The following is a 24,498-nucleotide window of genomic DNA, read 5'->3' as shown; positions in this document are numbered from 1 at the left end:
GTCCTCCCCTTGTGTATGGTACGACCCGTATTCCCAAACTTGTTGGTAGGTTCCCTCACCCCAGGCCCATTCCTTTCGCCCCCTTTTCCTGAAAGCTCTTGTAGTTCCCCGGCTCCGCGGGACTGAGACTGAGGCTAAAATCTTCCGAGTTCTGCCCCCCAACCTGGAACCAACTTGGTATCGTCCTCTACGTTCACCTACCGCACCCCCCGCTTTGGTATGGTCTTCGCCAGGCTCCCCTGAAGTTGTTCCTCGCACGTCCTCCCAGTTCCTCCCGCCCTTGTGTCTTCCAATCGCCGTGTTCCCCGCCCCACACACCCTCTCCGCGTCCCAAGCCCCCAGCCACATTTGGTACGCCCCGGCCACGCCCCCTCGCGAACGCTCTTGGTAGGCGCCGCGCTCCCCCTTCGCCGCAGTGGTTTCGCCGCGGCGACCCCTCTTCGGCGGCGCGTACCCTGCACTTGGTACAGCCCATCCCGTCTCCCCCAGAGCCGCGCGCCCGCGCCCCTCAGTCCGTGGAGCCCGCAGCCCCCTGCGCGGCCCGTGGCACCCCCATAGTCCGCTCGGCCCGCGCCCGCCATGGTCCGTCCGCGCCGCGCCCCGCACCGCTCCGGCGCTGGGGGCCCCCTCGGGGGTCGCGGCCGCCCCCCGCGGCCCCTCACGGTGCGCGCCGCCCGCTCGCGCTCCTGGCCGGCCAGCCCCCGGGGCCCGCAGCCGCCGCGGATCCGGGCCCGCTCGGCCCCTCCCATGGTGAGCCCCCCGCCCTTTTTCCAGAGCCTTCCACGGCCCCGCCCCCCGGACTCCCGTCTTTGTCCGCGGCCCCTCTTCTCTGGGGCCCCCCAGGTGGCCCCGAAGGGTGGTCCCGGCTCCGCGGAACCCCTCGGCAGGACGCGCCGGGCTCTCCCCTTTGTTACGTGTTCGGGCCGGGGTGGCGGGGGTGGGGTACGGGGGCGGGGAGGGCTCAAATTACTGCTGACTCGGCGGCCGGATTTAAACGCGGGGTAGGGGGCTGGCGGGCCGCTGGACGCTGCGCGTGTGTTTTTCCAATTGGAAAGTTGGTCTCTCTCGGGGCAGGAAATGGTGGGCGTGAAGGGAGGGCCCGGGGGCCGCGGCGAGCGGGGCCGCGTCCTGCCCGCGCGCCCAGGTGTTGCACCCGGGGGCGTTGTGCGCGGCGCCCGCGGCGTGTGCGCCCAGGGTTTGCTCGCGCGCCCAGGTGTGGATGTTCTCACACACAGTAATAAGCCCGAATCTTAAACGTAACTGTCTAGCTTCACTACGCAAGCTTTCCCTGGCCTTAAAATATGCACGTACTTTTGAGAATCTTGATAAAGCTTATCCAGAGCGGTCCAGCTGCGCGTCCCGACTTTGCACGCACAGCCGCACCCCGCAGACGCCCGCCCAGATGGGCGGTTTACCCTGGGCTGGCGCTCAAGCCCCTTCTCCACTGCACGGCCGCACCGTAGCGCGTGGTTCGGAGTGGTGGCAGCTGCAGACAAGTCTTACCCAGGCTTCCCCCGATCTCACACACCTCCCCACACTTAAACATTCCCCCTTCCTCCCCTGCCTTCCCCTCATTCATCAGCATTCACATCCACTGTTCACAGGCACTTCCCGGATCCTTGAACATCCCTCCTCGTTGAAGCTTTCACCCTTTCAAGTACTGGATAGGCAGTAAACAGAGGTCCAAGGCACAGCTAAATGCTCACGTGCCCAGAGGGGAGGCCTCTTTTAGTGTTGCCCTTAAACCTAGCCCTTGACCAGTCCATCCCGCTGTTGCCAAGCGTCCCTGGGTTTAGGCAAGCATCCTGGTCTTTACACTCCAGACGAAAACCTCTTTCAAGTCCTGCGTGGTCATGCTGCCCTCCCAGATAAGCAGGCCTTAAACACGTGTCCCTAAAGTTTGCACTGACTGACTGGGTCCTCCGGTCTGTTCAGCCAGGTGCTTTTACTACACTTCCCCAGAGTTCTGTGCCCCAGCGGCGGTGCCTAAAAACCCAGGGCTTCGATACCCATTCTCCATCTCAGACACGCTCCGGCATTGAACACACACCACGTTCTGCTCTCAGGCTTTCTCCCTCGCCTCCCGCAGTTGCCCAGATCCAGAACCGCCTGCCCAGACGGAGAGCGTGCTTGCTCGGGTGTTTTTGCTTTTATAATCTCCTCTCCAAAATAAAACTCCCTTCCTGTCATTCTAGGACGGAATGTCTGTGTACTTTACAGGAAGGTGGGGTGTGCATATTAGTAATAAAATTAAAGGGACAACCATTATGGTTTTATTTACTTATTTCGCTGCCCGGAGGCACTTAGTAGAGAGATTTTTCACGGGGTTCCTGATGCAAGGCTGTTCCAAAGCCTTCACGTGTTTGCTTTGAGGTGTTTTTGGTTTAAAAACAGGTGGCTGGGAGAGTACCCTGAGAGTAGACTACGTAGCTTTCCTTGGTTTTGTTGCTGGAACATTCTGGTTGGAGACCCCTCCAGGTGTTGCCACTGTCTCCTCCACTTGTCTCCCCACCTCCCTGGAAGGTTCTGTACTGTGTGCTTCTGGTTCCGCATCTCCGCCTCCCTGGGGTCAGCCTGACATGGCAGCAATCTGGGGTGCGGGAGGGAGGGAGGACGGGCCCGCAGCCACTTAGTGAGGTTGGCAGGAGCCAGAGGGAGAGTCTGGACTTTCTCTTGACAGTATGAGGAGCCGTGGAAGGAAGGGCTTTGAGCATGGGCGGGATGGGGCAGACCAGTGTGCCAGACAGACACGGCCCAGACTGGCTTGTGCATTGCGGGGCTTTGAGGAGACCCTGGGCCCCAGCGAACTGGCTTCTGAGTTGGGTCTCAATGGAGGGACCAAGACTTGATCAGGGAGGGTGAGTGGGGGGTGCCTCCTGAGGGAGGTGGGATGGTATTCCAGGCCGAGAGCTGCAAAGGCTGGAGAAGGAAGCGGGTTGGTGGCTTTTAAGGACCTTGCCTGGGCCATTGTTGAGGTGACAAGTGGGCTGTGGGGAGAAGGAAAGGATGGGGTCAGCTAGGCAGGGTCTTGACCCCTGGGACAAGGGGTTTGGATGTGGACTTGGGTGTTTCTGAGTGGGAAGTTTGGGTCAGAATGTGGGGAAGTCCTCTCTGGGGTATGTGGCAGACAGCTTGCTCTTGTGGTGCCCCAGCCTCAGTTCCCCACCTTCTTCCGTAGCAAGGTGCTCGGGTCTTCGGGGCCCTGGGTCCCATTGGGCCCTCCTCACCTGGGCTCGCTCTTGGGGGCCTGGCGGTAGGCGAGCACCGGCTCAGCAACAAGCTGCTGGCCTGGAGTGGTGTCCTTGAATGGCAGGAGGTGAGTGGCCTGTGTCAGGTCCCCTGCGAGTCCCCGTGGGGCTGGGGGTGCCCCAATGGTTCCTGTCTGCTCCTGCGGGGGGTGGGGCAGGCCTGGGCATCTGAGCTGTCACTGAGACTCTTGCTCTCACCATAGAAGCGCAGACCCTTCTCTGACTCCAACGCAAAGCTGAAGCGGACCCTCCCCTGCCAGGCCTATGTGAACCAGGGCGAGAACCTGTGAGTGCTGGGCGGGTGGGCAACGGGCGGCCGGGGGGCTGGGGCCTCCCCTGACCCTCTCCTCCTGCAGGGAGACCGACCAGTGGCCACAGAAGCTGATCATGCAGCTGGTCCCGCAGCAGCTGCTGGTGAGACATGCCCCAGCCCCCTCAGCCTGCTCCCAGAGCACCCCCACACCAGTGGTGACCCAGCTGTCCCCTTGTTGCCCCCAGACCACCCTGGGCCCCCTGTTTCGCAACTCCCAGCTGGCGCAGTTCCACTTCACCAACAGAGACTGTGACTCCCTCAAGGGGCTCTGCCGCGTCATGGGCAACGGCTTCGTGAGTGGGGGTGGTGCCGGGGGGAGCGGCTGAGGGTGGGGTGGGGGCCCTCTAGGCACTTTGGTGACAGCAGGAGGCAGCTCTGCTGGGACACTCTGAGGCCTGGCCCCAGGTGAGCTCCCCTAGGGGACTGCAGGAGTCGCTCAGGCCTGTCTGAAATCAGATATTAGGGATTATCAGTGGAGCAGCGTGAAGGCACCACCCACCTCAGGCTCCCGTGTCTGGCCAAACTGAGCGGGGTATGAGTGGAGGGGCCACCTGAGCCCCCCTGGGATGTAGCAGGTGGCAGGGGCCTGGTAAATGGGGTGGCCAGGGGAGAGTGAGCCAGGAGGAGGAACTAGGCTATGCTGGGGCTCAGCTTTCTCATCTGGTAAGTGGGGTAATAGGACTTCCGGGGGCCAGTGGGAGGAATGAGTCTGTGTCACGTGACCCGAGTACATAGTAAGTGCTCAGTAAACATTGCTGAGATTACTGGTTTGGGATTTAGATGCAGAACGTCAGGAAGTGAAACTTGACCTGGTCCCTACAGCCCCCGAGGTCAGGGCCCAGGTTTCAGCAGCACCCTCCCCCAGGAGTCTGGTTGTGGAAGGAAGCAGGTGCTAGGGAGGGGTGGACGTGATATGGGAGCAAGTCCTCTGCCCAGGAAGTCTGGAGGACTTGGCTCTGGGGTTCTCTCCAGCCCTTGTTTCTCTTTGGAAGGTGCCACTCTCTCTACGGGGCACTGTGTGCGCCCCGACTCCTGATGTCCGGGTGGATCCCCTTTCCCCCAGGGCCTGGACAGACCAAGGGGTGCGATTGGTGTGGGGTCTCTTGTCTGATCGGTCACCCCTTCACTCAGCCCCCTTGCTAAGGGCTTGCTTTGTGCCTGGCCCTCAGGCTGCAGCAAAGGTGGACGTCACCCTCTGTTGCTGTTGGTCACACTTGGCCCTAGTAGGGCTGGGAGAGCCAGTGACCCTGGGCTTGAGCCAGGGACCAGAGAAGTCAGGCAGGTAGAGTGGGCCCCTTTGTCCAACACCCCAGGTGGGGACATCTGTCAGGCTCATGTTTTCTCACGTCCCACTGAGGAGGCACTAGCGTCTCATTTGAGGAGCGTTTATCGTGTACACCATTGGCGTGCCTTTTACAGCCGGGGAAGCGGGTCCAGAAGTAGGAGGCAGCTTACCCTAGGTCTCAGCGAGGCGGAAGTGGAGCTGGGCCGGCCTCCTGGCCGCTGCCCTGGCACAGGCGCCGCCTCGGCTGCTCCGTGGGGTGGGGCTTGCGTCGGAGGGGGATGCGGGTGGGAGACGGCTCTCAGGATCCGCACGCCCACGTGTGGGTCCCAAGGTGGAGAGTGCTGAGGAGCAGGTTTACATGGTCGGAATGTTTCGGCTGCACGCCTCTCGCTTTGGGACCGTGGGATCGACTTTGAGGACTCCTGTCCCGTGATGATGGGCAGGCTCTGGTGATCAGGGAAGGGTGTTTGGCCCCCTCAGCCATGCTCTAGGGTCCCTGACCTCCTGGCCTCCCCCCAGGCGGGCTGCATGCTCTTCCCCCACATCTCCCCCTGCGAGGTGCGCGTGCTCATGCTCCTGTACTCGTCCAAGAAGAAGATCTTCATGGGCCTCATCCCCTACGACCAGAGCGGCTTCGTCAACGCCATCCGGCAGGTCATCACCACCCGCAAACAGGTGCGCCCCTGGCCCCGGGCACTGGGTGTGCCAGTGAGGCTTTGAAAGGCGGGAGGGACAACTGAGGGTGGTTCCCAGGAGGAAGCACACGTGTGCCGAATGGGGAGGGTGGTGTGAGGCTGGAAGGCCCTGGAGGGTGACCATGCTTCTTACCAATATGTCCCCTTCTCTCAAGTGTCCCAGTTTGTACAACACATTTTATAGCTGCCAGTTCTTACAGGCAGACCCTGTGGACTTTGTATCCCAGGCTGAGGGGTTGGTACTTGTCCCGGGGCACATGGGAGCCATGGGAGGTCTGCGAGCAGGCAAGAGGAAGGGCCAGCTCTGGGGAGCCTCTGGAGTTGTGAACAGGCTGGAGGCTGAGAAGCCAGGAAGAAGGCTGAGGCCAGTCCGTGGGGGTAGGCTGTGGGCAGGCTTGGGACCAATGGGCTGGGGCGAGGGAGGGTTGGGTGGGGCCTGAGGCACCAGCCCATACCACGCCCGCCCCATCTTTTCCTGCAGGCAGTGGGACCCGGTGGTGTTGCAGGCCCAGTGCAGATTGTCAACAACAAGTTCCTGGCATGGAGTGGAGTCATGGAGTGGCAGGAGGTGAGCCCTGGGATGGCCTGGGTCACTTCAGGACCAGTGCACCCTGAGTCAGGGCGCTTCCCACTCCTGGCGTCTCCCTTATTCTTCTCCCCAAAAGCCCAGGCCTGAGCCCAACAGTCGGTCCAAGAGATGGCTGCCGTCGCACGTCTACGTGAACCAAGGGGAGATCCTGTGAGTGCCGGGCCGGGGGTGGAGGAAGCATCTCGGCGATACCTGGCCTGACCCTTGCCCCTGGTGCCCACAGGAGGACCGAGCAGTGGCCGAGGAAGCTGTACCTGCAGCTCATTCCGCAGCAACTGCTGGTGAGTGAGGGGTCACGGAGGAGGGGTGCGAGGGGGCTCCCCAGAAGGGACCCCCGAGTCGGCAGCTGGAGGAGGAGGGCGCTGTAGGTGGAGAGACAACACGTGAAAGGCCGCCTGGCTTGGAGGGGTCACAAGCTCGCACTCGGTCTCCGTGCCAGCCGCCGTGAGGGGCGGCAGCACGGCTGTGGACTGTCGGCTCCTGGGCTTCCCGCAGACCACCCTGGTGCCACTGTTCCGGAACTCCCGCCTGGTGCAGTTCCACTTCACCAAGGACCTGGAGACGCTGAAGAGCCTGTGCCGGATCATGGACAACGGCTTTGTGAGTGGGGCCGGGGCGGTGCCGCCAACCAGACAGGAGCAGAGTGGAGGGCGAGGCCCGGCAGGATGCAGACAGATCCACTAGGTGTTGAAGGGAAAATAGATGAACCAGAGGGGTGCTGTCCGCAGAACCGGCTGGGGAGCGATGGTGGCCCACAGGGATGTCACGTTTGCCCTGTGCCTGCACACGCCCTGGCTTCCAGTTCACACCACTCCCCCGGGTTCTGTGCTCTCCTGACCCCATTGTACAGATGGGGAAACTGAGGCTCAAAGGCAGTGCCAACAAGGGGACTCAGGCCTGAAGGCCTTTACTGACCCATCCTCTGCTGCCGCACGTACTCGGTGGGGCTGGGCCTCTCTGTCAGATGGCTCTTCTGAAACCACGGCTGTCGATGGTTTCCTCGATGTCTGTCATGTGGGGTAACCTCTGTCTCCACAGTTCCTTACTACTGCTTTTAAGTCAGCTGAAGTAGTCACAGCCATGCAGTTGTGTATTTGAGGCCGGTTGCATATTTCCTTTGTGATAAAGAGTCTGAAAGCACAGAGCTCCCCTGGGGCCCTGTTGTACCCCAGGTCACATCCATGTCAGATTACCAACTGTTGGCCCGGGGTTCCCGCAAGGGCTTCCTTCCTCTCGGAGATCTGTCACCACTGTCCCAGAGGTGGTGACACAGGGCCAGCGCCGCCCCTCCGGGCTCTGGGGGCCTGTGAGTCTTCAAGCTCTCAGCCTTGGTTGGCTGACCTATGACCTGGGGGTGGGGAACACGTGGTCCCCTGTGCCCGTGTCACATCAGGGTCCTTACTGCATTAGGCTTCGTCCCTGACTGGTACGGGGCGCAGGCAGCGCTCTGGGCTCCGCAGCCGCCCTCCGTCCTGGCCGCTCAGCCTGGTGGCCTCGGGGTTACTGCGGTGAGAGGGCCTTAGTGCGGTGTCTTTCTCGGTGAGCCTCTGCACACTGCGTTCGGGCCCCGCGTAGGTGACTATCCTGACAGCAGGTGGCACAGGGTCCTGGGCTCTTCCGTGCAGAACCTGCTGGGCCTTGGACAGCCATCTCTGGGTTGCTGTCTGCATGGCCCCAAATGGGAGTAGTAGCAGGGCCGTGAAGATAGCGGTTAGGACGCACCTGGCTCACACCTGAGGCCTGAGGGGTGCTGGCCTGGGGTGTGAGTCCTGCGCAGTGGGGACGAGCGCCCGTGCTCGGGGCTGCCCGTGATGCCACGCCCTGCACCCGCCAGGCCGGCTGCGTGCACTTTTCCTACAAGGCCTCGTGTGAGATCCGCGTGCTCATGCTCCTGTACTCCTCGGAGAAGAAGATCTTCATTGGCCTCATCCCCCACGACCAGAGCAACTTTGTCAACGGCATCCGGCGTGTCATTGCCAACCAGCAGCAGGTCCTGCAGCGGAACCTGGAGCAGGAGCAGCAGCAGCGAGGGGTGAGGCGGGAGCAGGGCCCCAGAACCCTTCTCATCTCTGGCCCTTCCCCCACCCTCCCTCCCTGCTACTGACTCTCCTCCCTGGCTTCTTCCCCCACAGATGGGGGGGTAGTGGCCATCCTGGCCTGGGCCCCTCCAGGAGTCACAGACGAGGCCCCCGTTGAGACTGGTGAGTGGCATCCAGGTGGAGTGGGGCTGGACTTGGGCATGCTGGGGGTTTGGGAAGCAATGTGACCCTGGCTTGGGCAGGACTGAGTGGCAGCCCCCTCTCTCCAGGTGATGGGAAAGGGGTCTCTTGGTTGGGAGAGGCCCTTTCCTAGTCCCCAGAGCCCTGCAGTTAGCTCATGGGTCTGGGCAGCTAAGTAGGGGGCCCAGGGGCTCCTGGGAGCCCCTGTCCAGGCCCTCCCTCTGTCCCCTGCCCCAGGTCAGATGCTTCTGAGCAGGGGCCCCTGGAGACGAGAACTGCCCAGGGAGATGGAGGACAGCGTCCTGAGATGTCTCCGAGGACAGTTCCCACCCATGTATGTTTCCCCAATAAAGTCTTTTAAAAGCCCACAGCTGTCCTAGAGTGCCTGCGGCCGCGGCCTGGAGACCCTGGCCCCGCCCTTTGCAGGGGAGGCGGGTGGGGCTGGGGCTGAGTGCTTGGCTGGGGTGAAGCCCCAGCAGTGCCCGGAGCCCGGGCGTCCCGGCTCAGTCTGCCTGCTGCTGGATGGCCCACCCTTTTTCCCAGTAAAATGCTGGTCAAGCTTAAAGAAAAATAGCGTTTATTGGGGGTGGGGGTGGGCACTGGCTCAGCCCTCGGAGAACTGGCGGTACAGGCGCTCCAGCCCGGGCTCCAGGTGCAGCCGGAATGGGATCTCCAGGATCGCAGCGAAGCCTTCGGCCAGCGTCGGGGCCTTGAACTGCTTCCTGTGGCAGAGGGTGGCGAGGGGAGGTGAGGCCCGGCTGAGCCCCGTGCCCACCCTGGCAGAGCCTATCCGGCAGTGCCTACCTGTAGCTGAACATGACCATGTCGGACACAGGGGCGTGAGAGGAATCTGTCATCTCCCGGAACTGTGGGGGCAGAGGTCAGGCTGGTCAGGCTGGGGGAGGGAGGGGACGAAGGGGTGGGGCAAGGCACTCACCCTGTTGTTGTGGCGGGCCTGCTCCAGGGTGGCGCCGAAGAGGAAACAGCGGCAGGGGACGCCTGCATCTTGGGCGCACTTGATGTACCTGTGGGGGCCGGCGGGGGGGGGGGGGCAGGCTGGTAAGGGGCCCTGGGATCACCCTACAGCAGCCTCCCATGGGACCCTGGTACCTGGCCCTGCTCGGGGGATCCGGGTTTGTGTTGTCGATCACGACCCGCTGCCTTTGCTTGAGAGCCGTCTCACATGTGGCCACACAGCGCTGCCAGGACCCCAGAGTGTCCTGGGACAGAAGGAGCAGGTCAGGTTGACAGACTGGGGTGGGGGAGGGATGGGATGGGATGGGATGTTGGAAGGACAGGGATGCACTGGGGTGGTGGCCAGGGGGAGAGACCCTGCAGGAGAGAGCAAAGAGCTGCAAGGGAAGCAGGTCTCTCGGGGAGACTGCAGTGATGGGGCAGGGGGCGAAGAGACGGAACAGTGATGCGGACAGACGGTGCAGGCAGAGTCCTACCCTGTTCACGTGGACGTATCCAGCGGACACCAGATGCTTCTGGAGGAAGGTGGACTTCCCAGCTGGGGGTTGGGGTGGGCAGTGTCAGTGGGAGCCGCAGGGGGGCCAGAGCTCCTAGGGGTCAGGGGTCAGGGCATCTCACCCCCAGGAAATCCCACGGCGACAACCACCTCAGGGTCGGAGCTCAAGAGGGAGCTGGACTCAGGCAGGCAGAGCGGCCCTGCAGGGGACACTGTCCTCTGGGAGGGCAGAGGTGAAGAGTGAGACCCCTCCCGACCACGCCGCCCTCACTCCCACTCCCGCGGGCCTCACCGGGTCAAAGGCTGGGAGTTCAAAGCTGGCCACCGGCCACTTCAGGAAGAACTCCTCTGGTGTGGCAAAGGGCAGGCCCAGGTTGAGAGCAAACTGAGGATGACAGTGGAGGTCAGGCTGAGTGGGAAGTGGGCTCCATGGTGGGCGTGCTCACTGTGGGGGGGCTCACCAGGCGGTCTGCACAGGAGAAGTCTTTCTTTTTTCGCCCAGGGGCCCAGTTGGCTGGGCGTCCAGCTGCATCTAGAATGCAGGACACACCGTCAACCTTGGGGACCCAAGTCCCCCACCCATCAGCCCTAGGCAGCCACACACTCCCCGCACCCCACTCCCAGGTCTTTACCTCCCACAAAGACGCTGTCCCCAATGGAGATGGGTACGTCCTCATTGGCCTGGGGAGGGACGGAGACAAACAACAGGCCGTAAGGAACCCGTTCCCACACCTGTGCCCTTAGAGCAGTAATGGGCTCTGCTGAGCATTGGGCCTGACCGCTAACAGCTCCTGCCCCACATCCGGTCCAGCAGCCAATGCTCTTGCCCAGGCTTCTCCCTGCACATTGTCTTCCTGGGACAGTGGCGAGTTCTCCTTGCTGGTCTCACTCACCACCTGTTCCTCTCTCAGCCACCAGAGGGGGCCAGTTCCCCCTGTTGACAACCCTTCTGCAGGGTCAAAGTGAAGTCCGCTTTGCCTCACACAGCCTGACCCCTGCTAGCTCCCACGTGGCCTGACTGGACCCTCATTGGCCATAAAGGCCTCCTCAGCCGGCCCTTATGTGCTCTGCACTTGTGTACTTTACACGCCGGGCTCAGTACTTTGCACTTGCTGTGACTCTGGAAGATTCTTCTGAAACCCAGACATCCACCTGGGTCCCCCCCTCACCCCCTTTAGCTCTTGACTCCAGTAGCACTTCAGACAGACGACCGCCCTGGCTGTCTGGCCTCGCTGCCCCCCCCTGTGCACTGTCTGCACCCACCCAGGCCCGAGGGCCACTCTGTAGAACGTGAAGAGAATGAGGCAACGACTGATTTCTCTCCCACCCTGGTTTGCAGTCGAAGATCATGGCCTCCTACACCAACATGAGGCCACGAGAGCTAAAACGGAAGGCACGGACGATGGGAGGGGAGGACAGGGAGACCAGGGATGGTGGCCCAGGGTGCAGAGGCTGCACAGGGAGTGGAGCTGGGCTGTCGGAAGGAAAAGGGGAGCGACAGGGCTCCGGCTCACCTGCTCCCGCAGATGGTCCCACATGCCGATCACTGGCTTCCGGAACAAGCCAGCGTGGGTGGCCACCAGCACCTATGGACAAGGTGGGGTCAGATACCATTTGAGCACCCAAAGTTCTTCAAGGACATACAGGACCCAAGGGTGCTGTACCGCCCCTCACCAATCAAAGGAGAGCTCCCAATGTACCAAACTTGCCACTCCCGATGGGTTTCTGTCCACATAACCGCACCCAGGACCTGTCCCCCCACTCTGTCCCATATCTCTCTGGATCCCCCCCACACACACATCTGGCCCCTACTCTGGGTCTATTCCCACCTCTCTGGGACTCCACCGCCTCATCCCACCCTCATCAGGGCCATGTTCCCTTCTCTTCGCCCTGTTCTCTCTGGAACCCCCTCAATAAGACCCTAGGTCCCTGTTCTACCCCTCTCTCGGTCTTGGACAACCCCTGTCCCTGTTCCCTATCTCTGGGGTGCTGCCCCCCTCTCTGTCCTATTTCTCTGGGTCCTTCCCTACCAAGTCCCTGCCTCACGTCTCTCTGGGACTCTGTTCGCCCATGTCCCCTTTCAGCCTCCCTTGCAACTGTACCTGAAAGGGGACTCCCAGCTTCTCCAACACGGCCTCCACCTTGGCCTTGAACTCCTCTGCTGACAGTTTCCCGCGCCCAATGCTCATCTGGTTGGTGAATATCACCAGCTGGGGAGCAGATGGGTGTCACCCAGTGCCCTCCTCACCAGGCCCCACAGCCTGGACCTGCAGGCGCGCTTGCGTACACACGCCCACCCCCCCAACCACACACCTTGTAGCCCTCAGCGTCCAGCTCCCGGAGCTTACGTGGAATCTCTAGGTACAAGATCCTACAGTGGGCGGGAAAGCGGCAAGGTGACTGAGAGCCCAGGGGGGGCCGCCCTCACCCTCCTCTCCTGCTCACCTCCAGTCACTGGGGCTGGTGGGAAAGACCTTCCCAGAGCGTGTGGTGATGAGGGTCCCGTCCAGATCAAAGCCGGCCACCTGCCATCACCAAGAAAGTAACAGTGACATCTCTGATCCCCTCACTCACAGGCTGGCACATATCAACTCCAGAGGCAGGGACTATGATCACTGTCCCTTACAGATGAGGAAACCGAGTTAGGGGGCCTATACATCTTGTATAAGGACAGGCACAGCAAGGACGCATCTCTGATGCCCGAGTAGAGACTGAAATCTTCCCTTTACTGTTTCCCATTCTTCCTACAACCTTCAGTATTCCAATCTTTACAATGGGGTTCATACCCTATTCACCCTGACTTCCACCTGGAGGGAATAATAACTAAATAAGGCAGAAGCTAACTTGTTTGGGTGCTAACTGCACATCAGGCTGTGCCACGTGGTTTCCATGGATTCCCCACCTTACTGGTGAGAGAAAAGGGGCTCAGAGAACGTGGTTAACAGCCTTTGAATTCGAATCACTCTGGACCTAAGAATACTCATCATAAGAGCTCCTGCTAAAATGATCCCAATCATTGCCATGGTTACAGAGTGGTTGCCGAGGATTAGGCAGGAGCTGACATACATTGATTCCCCCCAATGTTTACCACAATCCCTGAATTTAGCATCAGGTCCATTTCTCAGAAAAGTGGAGACTAGCCCTGGCAGGTTTGGCTCAGTGGTTCAGCCCGCAGTCCAGAGAGACCGGGGTTCGGTTCCCGCTAAGGGCATGTACCTCGGTTGCAGTTTGTCCCCGGCCCTGGCTGGGTCGTGCGGGTGGCAACCACTCGATGTGTCCCTTTCACGTCGATGTTTCCCTCTCTCTCTCCCTCCCACTCTATCTGAACAAAAAATGGAAAAATGTCCTCAGGTGAGGATAAAAAAAAAAGTGGAGACTAAAAGAGGTTGGGTGACCCGCCCAGGGGCACAACAAACTTGGGGTTGAGTTCCCAGTTTGCGGTGGCTCCCTCATTCCACAGATTGGCCCTCACCTTGCCCCGGGGCTTCACCCCAGGGGCAGTGAACACTAGCAGCTTCTCAAAGCTCTCCCAGCCAGGGGATGACTTCCGCACTCGCTTTTTCTGCTGTTCAACATTTTCCTCCTCTTCCTCTTCCTCCTCCTCTGCGTCCTCCGCCTCCTCTTCCTCCTTCGAGGCTAACGGAGGGGTGCCAGGTGGAGTGTCTGGCTGGCATTCTGGTGTGCGGGCCTCTTGCCAGCGCAGGATCAGCGGGTGGAGGCCGTTGACCAAATACAACGTGTCCCCCACCCTCAGAGAACCTTCTGACCCCGGCTTCAGCTCCTGGGTCCCAGCAGTTGAAGGGTTAATTCCCAGCTGCAAAAGGAAAAGGGACAAGGTGGGACTAGCTCTACCCTCCTGCAGAAACCTCCAATGAATCAACCCCGGATAGGGCTTGCTATTCTGTACCTGCCAGTCAGACCCCTCAGCCCTGCCTCTTCACTGCGTACCACCAATCAGGGCGTTGGAAAAGTTACACGGGTCCGGTGTGATCCAATTGAAACGTGGATGAGACAGGCAACACCTTGAGACTTCTTTACTGGGCACACCTGCTTTCCCTCCCAGCCAGACATTGCCAATGCACCTGTTCCCTGCTGGGTGGTGATTCCTCCCAGACCCCACCTCCAGGCCTTGCTGAGCAACTCGTACCTGTTTCACAGCCACGGTCCGAGTCTCAGGGTCTGCGACCAGCTCCACTGAGGGTTGAGAGGACGGAGTCAGGATATGCACCCCTGTGTGGTTACTTCCCTCATTACCCGGAAGCATGGTCAGCTTCGGGCCACACGATGGCGCTACAGCACCCATTCCGGAGGAAGAGGCCGCTCATTTCTAAATGGGATCGGGTCACTCCTTGACGTGCAGTCACCAGATAAAGGCCTTAGGGTGGCCTGTGACGCTGGTGTTCACTTAGGGACAGGGCGGGCATTTTTCTGTATAGAACTGGCTTCCCTTTGACCAGGAGTATAGCTAGGTGCAGCTCTGGGACTTGGCCCATTACCACTCATCCCTGCTTAGCAACATGTGCTTCTCGCCATAGGATCGGTTCTCGTTTTGTTTTTGTTTTGTTTTTTTTGGTATGTGCCCCTAGCGGGAACCGAACCTGGGACTCTCTGGTCCGCAGGCCAATGCTCCAACCACTGAGCCAAACCAGCCAGGGCGAGGATTTTTTTCGTTTTGTTTTTGTTTTGTTTTTATAGGATCGGTTCTCTTCTTGACAAGGGTCGTAGCCGAACTCAACCCTTCACGGTGGCATCTGAACATCCTTCTCTGCCCAATGACAACTGTCTCGGAGAGGCTCGGAACGCACCCCCCTACCCCCCCAGGAGTCTGCTAGTTCCAGGCCAGACACAGCCTTTCTCTTCCCAGAGGGCACCTGCCGACTTCAGGACTGGCTGCACCCACAATTTCTTTCTTTTTTTATCCTCACCCGAGGACATTTTTACATTTTTATTTTTACATTTTTTGTACAGATAGAGTGGGGAGAGAGAGGAAGAGAGAGAGAGGGAAACATCGATGTGAGACACATCGAGTGGCTGCCACCCGCACGACCAACCAGGGCCGGGGACAAACTGCAACCGAGGTACATGCCCTTAGCGGGAACCGAACCCGGGTCTCTCTAGACCGCAGGCCGACGCTCTAACCGCTGAGCCAAATCGGCCAGGGCTGCACCCACAATTTCGCCTGGTTGGTTAAGCATGTCCTTTCCTGAATTGACTGCACATCTTTCCTAGAGAGTGTTCCGGCTCCCAAAGCAGGCCACACCCCCTCCAGCTCAGGCCCCGCCCCTGCTTACCTTGGTTTCTGGAGCACTTCCGGTCAGCAACCTGGGTCAGGGATCCCCGACCCAGGACCAGGGCTTGCCCGTCCATGGGCAGGAAGATGGGGGGAGCTCCCCCAGGGGGGCTCTCCAGCCACAGGCTGCCCCTGGCTTCCGTCTCGGCCATTTTGGGCGCCAGCCTGAGGACAAGTAGGGTAAATGTTTGGAGAGCAGGTCGCCTTCAGTTGCTACAGGAAGTCCCGCCTCCTCTCGTCCTTCCACCAGAAATTCCCTCCAGCCGCTGAACGCTCGGGAAATCCCACCCACTCGCCAGCCCCGGCTCGCGCCGTTTCCCAGGTGACGACGCCTGGGCCGGTCCTCCGGGAGGTGAGGCCCCTACGACCCGGGGCAAAGGCCGAGGACCTCGCGCGCTCCCGCCTCTGTCCAACGCTCACTGGTGCTCTGGCTCTCCCCCCACTTCCGACCAGGCAGCTCCTGCCCGGCGTGCTCGGTCCACAGCTCCGCCGGCGGATTTCTGGTTTTCGGTGGACGGAAATGACTCGTCCTACACGGAGAGGCGGGGCCTTAGAGCTCCTCCCACGACTGAAGCCGCGCCCCTGCCCAGACCCCCGGCCCCTGTGGTCCCTCCACAGCGCTGACCTTCCTCTCTCTTGCTGCAGTGTGAGGCGCAGGCCAGTAGGGGGCGGGGATCCTCCGTTGCAGATTGTTTCCACTAAGAGCTCTTAACTCTCATTCCCTTTGCTGGAGATGGTTGCAGCGGGAAGTTTTCTTTCCCATTTAATGATCATTGGCAGTCGAGGAACCCCCCACCCCAACGGAATCCGTGCCTCCGATGCTGTTGTTTTCTCATCTGTAAAGTGGGAATAATCGTTTCCACTTCGTGGAGTTACTAGGAAGATTAAAGGAGTTGATACACGTAAATAACTTATAAAAGTATTTGGGTGGTAGTTAGCCCTGTTTAAGCCTTGCCTCTTAGCAATCCTCGGTGGTTCTGTGATGAGAGGTGGAGAGTCCGTTTACTTGACCCAGTCCTAACTTCGAACCAGGCGCCACTCGATCTCTAACCCCCCGTTGTCGTTTCTTGTTAATCCTCACCCGAGGATATTTTTCCATTGCTTTTTAGAGTGGGAGGGAGAGAGAGAGACATAGATGTGAAGGAGACATCGACCGGTTGCCTCCCGCCAGACCCCAACTGGGGCCAGATGGAAGCAGTAACCCAGGTACGTGCCCTTGGGAATTGAACCCGCGACCCCTCGGTCTGCGCGCCGACGCTCTAATCGCTGAGCCAAGCCGGCCAGGGCACCTCCAGCTGTTCCATGGCAGCAAACTCCTGGCCTCAGCTGGAGGTACTCTAGTTTTGCAGGGGCCTACATAGGCTCAGGAGACCAATTCTGATTTCAACATCCACCCCCCCACCCCCCGCCGGGAAGACTGGGGCTCCATGGTCAACAGGACTCCCACCGCATGAATGTCCATTTCCTCATCCCTAAAATGGGACAGGAATTCCCATTCCCAGCTTTACAGTGAGATGCTGCTCATTGGACTTGAGAAAAACTTTGTCATCCACAACACACCTCATACTCATTTAACAGCGGTAAAACTCTTTAATCTCAGAGCCCCCCTCCCAACTCGCGACCCCCCCACTCTCCCCCTCCCCCCACACATCGGGCCGGAGAGTGAAGGCCCCTGCCCCCCACCTTGGGTGGAGGAGGGCCCTTTAAGGCACCTGTGGGGAAGGGGAGAAGGGCAGGAGCTGGTAACGTCCTGGATACAAGGACAGGCTTCGATTGGCAGGCTGTTATGGGATGGAACCAGTGAGTGTCGGACGCAGGGAGAGGGTCGGGCCATCCCTGAGGAGGGGGCCAGAGACCAGTTGTCAGGACTTAGTAAAAAACGACCTCAGCCCCAGTAGTGTCGAGAACATAAATTTAAGGCCACAGACCAATCCTGGGCACAGGAGGAGGGCTTGGCCACGCCCCTAGGAGGTTGGCTCTATCCAGGTAGACTTCAGAAGGGGCGGGTGGAGACTGGTCAAGACCGTTATAGGATTCCAGCCAATCAGAAGAAGTTGCCCGTCCACCAGTCTGAAGCGGAGCGCCACCACCCAATCCTGGGGTTTGGCCGAGCTCTTCCAGAGATGGAGCCAATGCCGTGCGAGCAAAGCCCTTATCGCTAGGCAGAAAACAATGCAAGTCCACCCATTGCGGGCTTAGAACTAGCCACGCCAATTGGAGAGCAAGCCAGTCCCTTAATAGAAAGAATCTGTCACTGGGCAGAAAAAGAGGCGACAGATCCGACCGGGAAATTGATAGGTCCCGCTCCTCGGCGCAAGGGGGTGGTAGATTGAAAGGGCGGCAGGGATTGGCCGGGGCTGGTCAATCCCAGGCCCTGGGTGGGGTTTGCGGTGACAGAGGAGGCCGGTCCCGGATCTGACTCCAATTGGCGGGCCCCGGGGGCGGGGCGGGGGTGTAGTGTAGGACTGGACAAACACTGGGCCAGGCTTTCTCCCTGGGCCTCAGTATTTCCGTTTCAGCTTCTGGAAGTCGCTAGTGTTGAGTCGCGGTCGTGGCAGGTCCCCGAAGACCTGGGTGTCCTCGGTCTCCCGCATCACCAGCGCGCGCATGCTTGCCGCGATGCGGTCCAAGTCCGGTGAGGAGGGCTGCGGAGACAGCGACGACGTGGACGGCGTCAGCGCCCGCAGCAGCGCGCTCGCACCCTGCCTCACCCTGCACCCCAACCCCAGCATTCAGTGCCTGCACCCTGGACTCCAGGCTCCCTCCCAGCACTTTTGTCCTGCGATGCCCATGGCCAGAAGACCCTTCACCCTGTCTTGCTCAATATAGGATCTTCCTACCCGGCTCAAACACCACCTCCTCCAAGAAGCCTTCCTGCCCTTCTCCCCTGCTTGGCCTGAACCATGGCGTTCTAGTTCTTTCTCACACAGTGGAAGCGCTGCTTGTCTGCTGAGCATCAAACTGTGTGCACCCAGAGGGTCTCATGTCTAAGGATTTGGGTTTGAGATTGTCACGTGCCAATCAGGCCTCTGCTATCCACATGGATTTCAGCCCCCTGTTGAAGGCTTCGGTGTCCTCCTCTGAAAATTGGGCCAATAACAGGATCTGAGCAAATCAACACAGTGACTGCTCAGGAAAGGTGAACTGGCATGTCAGCAGCGCTGTACAGAAAGGAGCCCTCTCCATGTCAGCCTCCACCTGGGAGGGATCCTGTCCTGCCTGCTGCCCCAGCACCTGTCACCTTGAGCTGGCCTCCAGCAGAATGAGGCCACTGACAGAAGCTGGACCTGAACCAATTCAGAACCAGCCCAGGGCCCAATGAAGGCCCTGAACGTTGCTCATTAACTGTTTCCACCAGCAGCACACAGGGACGCGGCCGCTGACGGACCCTGCCAGTGTGTAGAAGACAGAAGAATCACAGGGAGGTGAACCACGGGACCCAAGGCCTCCTCTCGTGCAGTCCATAGTTCCTCTCCAAAAGGAAACTGGGTGCCAATCCCAGCTTTACCCCTTACAGGCTGCCTTGGGGAAGTCACATGTACTCTCCGTGCCTCAGTTTCCCCTCTGCTTCAGTGATGGGCCAGCCCAGGTACTGCATATGTAGGATCATATGGGAGGAACAGAGGACAAGGGGTGGGGGGTGGGGTGGGAGTTGGAAGGTGATCGGACCCGTCTGGGCCTCAGTTTCCCCATCTGGAGGGGATACCAAATCCTTATGCCTCGCCCACAGCATATATTCTATCAGTGGAGCTGTTCCCGAAAGCAAGAGGCTTTCTCTACAGGACACTGGACTGCAACAATTAACACTGCCTGGCTCTGGCCCAAGAGCCTGCTGGGTGAGGTGGGAGGTGGGATTAATCCTATGAAATGTGGCATCCATGCCTGAGGGCTTCCTGGAGGAGGTGGTGCTGGGCTCTTCCCACCATCCCTCCTCCATCCCCTCCCATTTGCCCCTCACCGGCCCATTCTCCTCATCCGATGACCGTGCTTCTGTCCTCTTTTCCTTGAAGGTCCAGATGGGCACGGACACAGGCAGGGACTTGGCATACTGCTGTGTGGGCAAGGCTGAGGCCGGGGGCACTGAGTAGGCGGGGTGGCCAGTGGGTGTCTCCTCACTCAGGCTGCCGTCTGGGAGAGAGGGTAGACTTCAGCCTCTGTCCTACCTCCATCCCAGACACTGCCCACCCCAACCCACGGTGTGTGAGCAGCCTGAGACACTTACCGTCTGTGCTCTCAGGGTCCGACTCACAGAAGGGGGCCAGGTCCTGGAGTGTGGCATCCTCATCCATCACAAAGAGCCCTGTGCATGGCATTAGAGGCCCAGGCCAGTCAGGTCGCCTCCTCCAGCCACTGCCTCTCTGCTCCCTGCTCCTGGCATTGGCCAGGCCTTTGCAAACCTCGGGGTTTCTGGGACTATTATTCCCTCTGCCTCCAACACCCTTTCCCTGGTTATCTGCCTGGTCATCGGCAGAAGCAAATCTAGTTTCTATCTGCTACACTCTCAGGTGAAAGCAACTGGCTGAACAGGAAGCCTGTAAGGTCTGTTTGGGATGAACTGACTCAAAATACAGGTTGAGAGAAATATGAGATGATTATAATCCCTGTTTGACATAACAGGAACCTGAAGGCACAGAGACTTTAAAACACTTGCCCAAAGACCCATGGAGTAATAAATGGTATCATGGGGATTTGAACTCAGGCCATATGGCTCCAGAGTCTGTGCCCTTAACCCTATGCAAGTTTTCTCCAGCAACAGTGAAGAAGCCAGCTATTGGTAGTAACAATAACAAACGAGTAACTCCTATTTACTGAGCCCCCTACAAACTCCTACTCCTTCTTCAAAGCCCCGATGTTCCAGTCCAGTCTCTAGGAAGCATCCAACCACCAGATTGCCCCCAAAACTGCCCAATTGCTCCCTCCGCTGACTCCCCATTAAGTCCTTTGTTCTCACAGGCATTACGCATCCAGGTTTAGAAGTAAATTCTGTTCTGCTCATGATTCCAGCTTAAGAGTCGCCCTGTGGAGACCCCTCCCTCTATACGGTGTGGCCTCATATCAGGACTCCAGTACTTTGGCTAGACTGGGAGTCTCATAAGTTGGCTTTGTGTCTGTGTCCAGCACCTTCCAGCACAGAGCTGAACGTAGCAGAGTATAAGAAAACTGAAGCTCAGAGAGGGAAAATGACTTGCTCAAGGTCATACAATGACTCCCAAGCAAGCAAGCTAGCTTAGCACACAGACTATGAGAGTTCAGCTTCCACAAACCTCAGGGCTCAGAAACAAGCAAGTCCCACCCCTCCAGGAAAACCCACTGTGGAGGCAACTTGCCAAGCAGAGAGATACCCCAGTCCCTGCCCTCGGCGCCTCTCACCTCCGTTATCGCTGACGCCCAGTCGCTCCCCAGAGGTCTCTGTCTCTGTTGGCTCGTCCTCATCCTCCTTGTCTTCCTCCCTGGGCAGGGCAGGCTGGGGTTGGCTCCCTACAGAGCTGGGTGGCTGAGGTGCTGGTGGGGGCATAGGGGGCCGGGCAGCAGTGGCAGCCCTGTGGGCCAGGGCGATGTCCTGGAGGCAGTGGCGAGCAGCCTCTGCCAGAGCCCCTCGGCCGTGGGCTGCATAGGCGCAGGGCCCAGGGAGGGGTGGCGGGGGCGGTGCGGCAGTCAGCAGCACCAGCTCCATGCCTGTCTGCGCCCGGAAGCGCTCAGCAGCCCCCACCACAGCCTCCCACAGCTCCTCGGGGCGCCCCGACGCCATCCGCGCCCTGCAGGGCAGAGCAGGACAAGGAGCTGAGGCTGCGCTGACTGTGCCATCCCTACCCAGCCCTGTGTCCACCTATCTCTGGATACCACTCCCATCCCCCCCCATCCATGTGTCCCAGCTGAGCTCGGCATCCTCCCCCAAACCCACCATTCCCTCAGAATTCCTCCCCATCCAGACATCAACCCCCTAGTCCCTTATCTCCCGCTCTGCCTGTCCCCACAGCCCCCATCTCTCCTCTTGGACCGGCCCTTGGGAGCCACCAGCCACCAGCCACAGGTGAGTAAGGAACACTTGAGATGTGGTGGGTCCAAAGTGATAGGTGCTGTGCGTGTGAAAGCCACACTGGGTTCTGAAGACTTAGTACAAGAAAATAGGATGTAAAATATCTCACAAGCAATCGGAGGGTGATTACATTAAAATGGACTAAATAAAATATATAGCGAAAATGAACTTCATCTGTTTTCTTTTTGCTTTTTTTAATGTGGCTTATGGGAAATTTGAAATTAGAAGCATGGCTTGTATTATATCTCTATTGGACAGTGCTGCCCTGACCATCATCCCGGCCTCTCCAGGTCAGCCAGCACACGGCCCTGTAGTCCTTCTACACCTGGAGCTGTCCCTGCCCCTCCCCAGCATCCCTAGAACAAGGTCAAAGCCCCTTCCAGAGTTCTGAGCCTGAGGCCTTGGCCAAGGTGCCTTCCCTCCCTTACCTGGCCCAATGGCCCTCCATTTACTTGTCATTCTTCTCCTCACCTCTAGATCAGATTGGCCCCAACCTTGTTGTACTGGCTCCCCCAACACCTGAGCAACCCCTATTCTATGACAGAGCTCTCTGGGGAGTACTGTCTGGATCCATGTCCCTCTCCCCAGCCAGTGTGGGACCTGAAGGCGGGCCTGTTGGGCCTGAGCCACCAGCAGCCTTGCCCAGCACATGGTAGGCCTGAAGGCTGGGCTGATCAGAGAATGGTGTGTGAGCTGCTGTCTGCGCCTGGACTAGGCCCATGAAGCTTTTCTTTTTCCTACAAATCTGTTCCTCAAAAATGAGGCACCCGGCCCTGGCTAGTTTGGCTCAGCAGTTGAGCATCGGCCTACGGACCAGAGAGTCCCGGGTTCGGTTCCCATTAGGGGCACATACCACCAAAAAAAAAAAAAGGAGGCACCCAGAGCACTTGCTGAAGCCACACACAAAGTGAGGGCACAACCAACACCTTTCCTGATAGACCCCGTAGCAAGTTTACCCTGCACTTCCCACGTGCCAAGCTGGGACCTAAGTGTGCCATCAACATTCTCAGCCCAACCTCTCACCAGCCCTATGAGGGAGGAGCTATCATGACCCCACTTTACACTTGCAACTGAGGCCCAGAATCAATACTGGGACCAGCTGGAGAGGGGAGCTGGGACCTGAATTTGGCAGTCTGATGCCAGGGCCTGTTCTGAATACCAGGATGCCATCTGGCCTGCCTCGTGAGGCAAGGTGTATGATCTCCTAGTCCAGACGTGGAAAGTGAGGCCCGCAAAGCTTAAGGCACCGGCCTCAAGGCACACAGCTAGAAAGGGCAGAAACAGGGCCCACACTGCTGTCTGCCCAACTCTAAAACCTAACAGTAGTGGGAGGTGCTCAGGGTCTCAGCCACTCAATCCCATCTGATGAAAAAGAAAACTTAAGCCCAGGGCAGGAAAATGACTGCTCCAAGGTCATACAGCCTAGCAGTGCTAGACCTGGAGCTCTCGATTCCTTGGAACACCAGGATTAAATTCCTTTCTGTCCTAGACCTTAACACAACCACAGGCCTGCAAAGAGTAATGGGGGTGAGTAGGTGTGAAGGTCCCTCCTCCTCAGAGAGCATATACAAATAGGAGAAGAGTGATGCAGACCTTTCTGGGGACTCTCTGGAGTCTGCTACCCAAGAGGAAAGAATTCAAAACTTGAGGCGTCTCCCGACCTTAGAGCTTCTGGAGGAAGTCCTGCATCCTTCAAAGAGCTGAGACATGGAGGACCGCCCCCCCTTTCCTGTCCCCTCAAATGGAGCAGTTTAAGATTAGGAAGAGAAGAAAAGGAAGTGAGACCTGTCCCCCCCAGGAGGGGAGGGAGAGGTAACGTGATTGGCCTCTTAGGATGAGGTTAGGAGGTGAAGTGAAGAAACTGACTCTAGGAATAGGGGAGGAAAGAGGAAAAGTTCCCCAAGGAACGAGAGGCTAGTAAAGTCCCCCTCCAACCACCTGTCAAACTGGAAGTGAGCCACCCCCAACCCCAGCTCGAAGGTGGGAGAAAGTCGAGGATGCACCCCTTACTCCGGGGTGGGGTGAATGTCCAGGGTCTTTCTCCACCGCTCAGAGACGTCCCCAGCTCGCCCGGGGGGCCAGCGAAGACCCACTTCTCCAGACAGAAAACAGGAAATCCCGCCCAGGTGAAGAACAGAGCCGGAAGTCCCGCCTTTAGACGGGTGAGGGGCGTCCGAAACCCCCACCCCTGAGCATCCCCCGACCCTAGGGACATGGGTTCACAGTCAGAGAATCCTAAGGGATCTGAAAGCCAGGAGCTAAGGCTCCCTAGGCTTTGCCTCAGCTCAGACACGACGGTCCACGCCAGCGCCCCCCTTCCAGTGTTCAGCGTGGGGTCGCTGGACGATCTCTGTCCCTTGACCAACGCAGGCTATATCCCTCCCGAGAGCGGATAGCCCTCCCAGTGCCCCTCTCCTCCGGGCCCCCAAATCCTCCCCACACCGCGGTTCACAACGCCGCTCCACTCACGTGCCCGTAGCCAGCATGGCCGGCCTGGCGCCGTCACCGCCCTCAAAAGACATGGCGGCGCCGTGCGTCACTTCCGCCTCGCTGGCCCGCCTCCACGCCTCACACTCCGCCTCTCTAATGGAGGCCGCCCGAGATCAAGATGGCCACAGAGGCTTCACCGGATCTCAGTGGGGCAATGGCGGAAGCAGGGTGCCCAGAGGAAAGATGGGGAAAGGCTTCAGCTTGGTAGGCAACAAGTCTGGACCACTACGATTTGACCCCAAGAAATATGGCGGCCTGCACATACACACTCAGGACCAGTCCCTCACTTATAATCAATCTCTTCCACAGAAATGGAAGAAAGTAGTGCTCGTTAATGACAGGGCAACCAGCCTAGCATCCTGTGGGCTCTCCCTCCAGCCTATCCCCTTCATCACCAAGGCTGGCAAAGATCCAACAAGGCAGCCTTTCTCGCGTCGGTTTGCCCAACTTCAAAATGGCGGCTCAGGCTGCTTTCGACGGTGGCTCGTGGATTCATCTGGGACCTCTTCGTTCCCAGACACACTGATGGCTTCATCCCGGTAACCCGAGTGCCTCGGCGCCTGTTGCGACATACAGCTTCTCTCACCTCCTTTTCCTTGCTCGGTTTCTCTTTTCCAGGACCTCGCTTTCGCGCCCCGCAGAGGGATGGGACTGCCCCACGTTAGCATGCCCTGAGCTGACCGTCCTTACTCGTGCCCTCAAGCAAAATGGCACCTCTTTGGCTTCGATGCCAGTATACAATATGGAGAAAGGAGTAGGCGTTTCGGCGCGTTTGAGCGAGGGGTTGGAGCTCCCCGGACCCTCCCTCTTGTTTACTTCGTGGCCAGGACGGGAGCACTGCGCCTGCGCATCCTCGTTGGC

The 24,498-nt window shown here is 59.2% G+C and overlaps 3 protein-coding genes across 7 annotated transcripts; 1 reads left to right on the top strand and 2 right to left on the bottom strand.

Annotated features, from left to right (window-relative positions):
• Window positions 1-8,715, top strand: PTOV1 (PTOV1 extended AT-hook containing adaptor protein). Of its 4 annotated transcripts, none has more exons than XM_036274249.1 (13): window positions 1-45; window positions 3,179-3,316; window positions 3,452-3,534; window positions 3,605-3,662; window positions 3,747-3,854; window positions 5,366-5,521; window positions 6,023-6,109; window positions 6,207-6,280; window positions 6,354-6,411; window positions 6,626-6,730; window positions 7,965-8,162; window positions 8,263-8,331; window positions 8,587-8,715. In XM_036274249.1, the coding sequence occupies exons 1-12, from the start codon at window positions 16-18 to the stop codon at window positions 8,272-8,274; spliced, it is 1,107 nt and encodes a 368-aa protein (XP_036130142.1). In that variant the 5' UTR covers window positions 1-15; the 3' UTR covers window positions 8,275-8,331; window positions 8,587-8,715. The 4 variants fall into 4 exon arrangements, with proteins under 4 accessions (XP_036130142.1, XP_036130143.1, XP_036130144.1 ...); XM_036274251.1 differs by lacking the exon at window positions 1-45 and adding an exon at window positions 565-750; XM_036274248.1 differs by lacking the exon at window positions 1-45 and adding an exon at window positions 580-750 and having other exon boundaries at window positions 8,592-8,715.
• Window positions 8,716-8,927: 212 nt separating this feature from the next.
• LOC118638503 (polynucleotide kinase 3'-phosphatase) lies at window positions 8,928-15,889 on the bottom strand. 2 transcript variants are annotated; one of them, XM_036274457.1, is made up of 17 exons: window positions 15,531-15,889; window positions 15,112-15,275; window positions 13,968-14,014; window positions 13,293-13,634; window positions 12,266-12,345; window positions 12,134-12,191; window positions 11,923-12,030; window positions 11,335-11,406; window positions 10,453-10,501; window positions 10,282-10,352; window positions 10,113-10,205; window positions 9,943-10,039; window positions 9,801-9,862; window positions 9,460-9,569; window positions 9,287-9,374; window positions 9,154-9,215; window positions 8,928-9,071 (listed from the first exon to the last, which is right to left on the bottom strand). In XM_036274457.1, exons 2-17 carry the CDS (start codon window positions 15,260-15,262, stop codon window positions 8,954-8,956), a joined length of 1,608 nt encoding a protein of 535 aa, XP_036130350.1. In that variant the 5' UTR covers window positions 15,263-15,275; window positions 15,531-15,889; the 3' UTR covers window positions 8,928-8,953. The 2 variants fall into 2 exon arrangements, with proteins under 2 accessions (XP_036130350.1, XP_036130348.1); XM_036274455.1 differs by having other exon boundaries at window positions 8,954-9,071; window positions 15,554-15,660.
• An 880-nt stretch (window positions 15,890-16,769) lies between these two features.
• Window positions 16,770-24,485, bottom strand: AKT1S1 (AKT1 substrate 1). Its single transcript, XM_036273963.1, has 5 exons — window positions 23,617-24,485; window positions 20,481-20,866; window positions 19,333-19,410; window positions 19,069-19,238; window positions 16,770-17,755 (listed from the first exon to the last, which is right to left on the bottom strand). Exons 1-5 carry the CDS (start codon window positions 23,667-23,669, stop codon window positions 17,612-17,614), a joined length of 831 nt encoding a protein of 276 aa, XP_036129856.1. The 5' UTR covers window positions 23,670-24,485; the 3' UTR covers window positions 16,770-17,611.
• Between the last annotated feature and the right edge of the window lie 13 nt (window positions 24,486-24,498).

This window comes from Molossus molossus, unplaced genomic scaffold (genome assembly GCF_014108415.1).
Source record: "Molossus molossus isolate mMolMol1 unplaced genomic scaffold, mMolMol1.p scaffold_m16_p_21, whole genome shotgun sequence".
Classification (NCBI taxonomy): domain Eukaryota; kingdom Metazoa; phylum Chordata; class Mammalia; order Chiroptera; family Molossidae; genus Molossus; species Molossus molossus.
The sequence above is the reverse complement of the archived record's forward strand: the minus strand, read 5'-3'. Positions and strand labels throughout refer to the sequence as shown.

Excerpts from the sequence above, each read along its gene's own strand:
- PTOV1 (XM_036274251.1), top strand. The coding sequence starts at position 580 with ATGGTCCGTCCGCGCCGCGCCCCGCACCGCTCCGGCGCTGGGGGCCCC. Across the intron at positions 751-3,178 it reads CCCGCTCGGCCCCTCCCATG|CAAGGTGCTCGGGTCTTCGG; the intron begins GTGAGCCCCCCG and ends CTTCTTCCGTAG. Across the intron at positions 3,663-3,746 it reads TGGTCCCGCAGCAGCTGCTG|ACCACCCTGGGCCCCCTGTT; the intron begins GTGAGACATGCC and ends TGTTGCCCCCAG.
- AKT1S1 (XM_036273963.1), bottom strand. The coding sequence starts at position 23,669 with ATGTCTTTTGAGGGCGGTGACGGCGCCAGGCCGGCCATGCTGGCTACG. Across the intron at positions 19,411-20,480 it reads GGGCGTCAGCGATAACGGAG|GGCTCTTTGTGATGGATGAG; the intron begins GTGAGAGGCGCC and ends TGCCATGCACAG. Across the intron at positions 17,756-19,068 it reads CGGATGAGGAGAATGGGCCG|CCCTCCTCACCGGACTTGGA; the intron begins GTGAGGGGCAAA and ends CTGTCTCCGCAG.
- LOC118638503 (XM_036274457.1), bottom strand. The coding sequence starts at position 15,262 with ATGGCCGAGACGGAAGCCAGGGGCAGCCTGTGGCTGGAGAGCCCCCCT. Across the intron at positions 12,346-13,292 it reads GGGTGAAGCCCCGGGGCAAG|GTGGCCGGCTTTGATCTGGA; the intron begins GTGAGGGCCAAT and ends TGGTGATGGCAG. Across the intron at positions 12,031-12,133 it reads TGGACGCTGAGGGCTACAAG|CTGGTGATATTCACCAACCA; the intron begins GTGTGTGGTTGG and ends TCTGCTCCCCAG.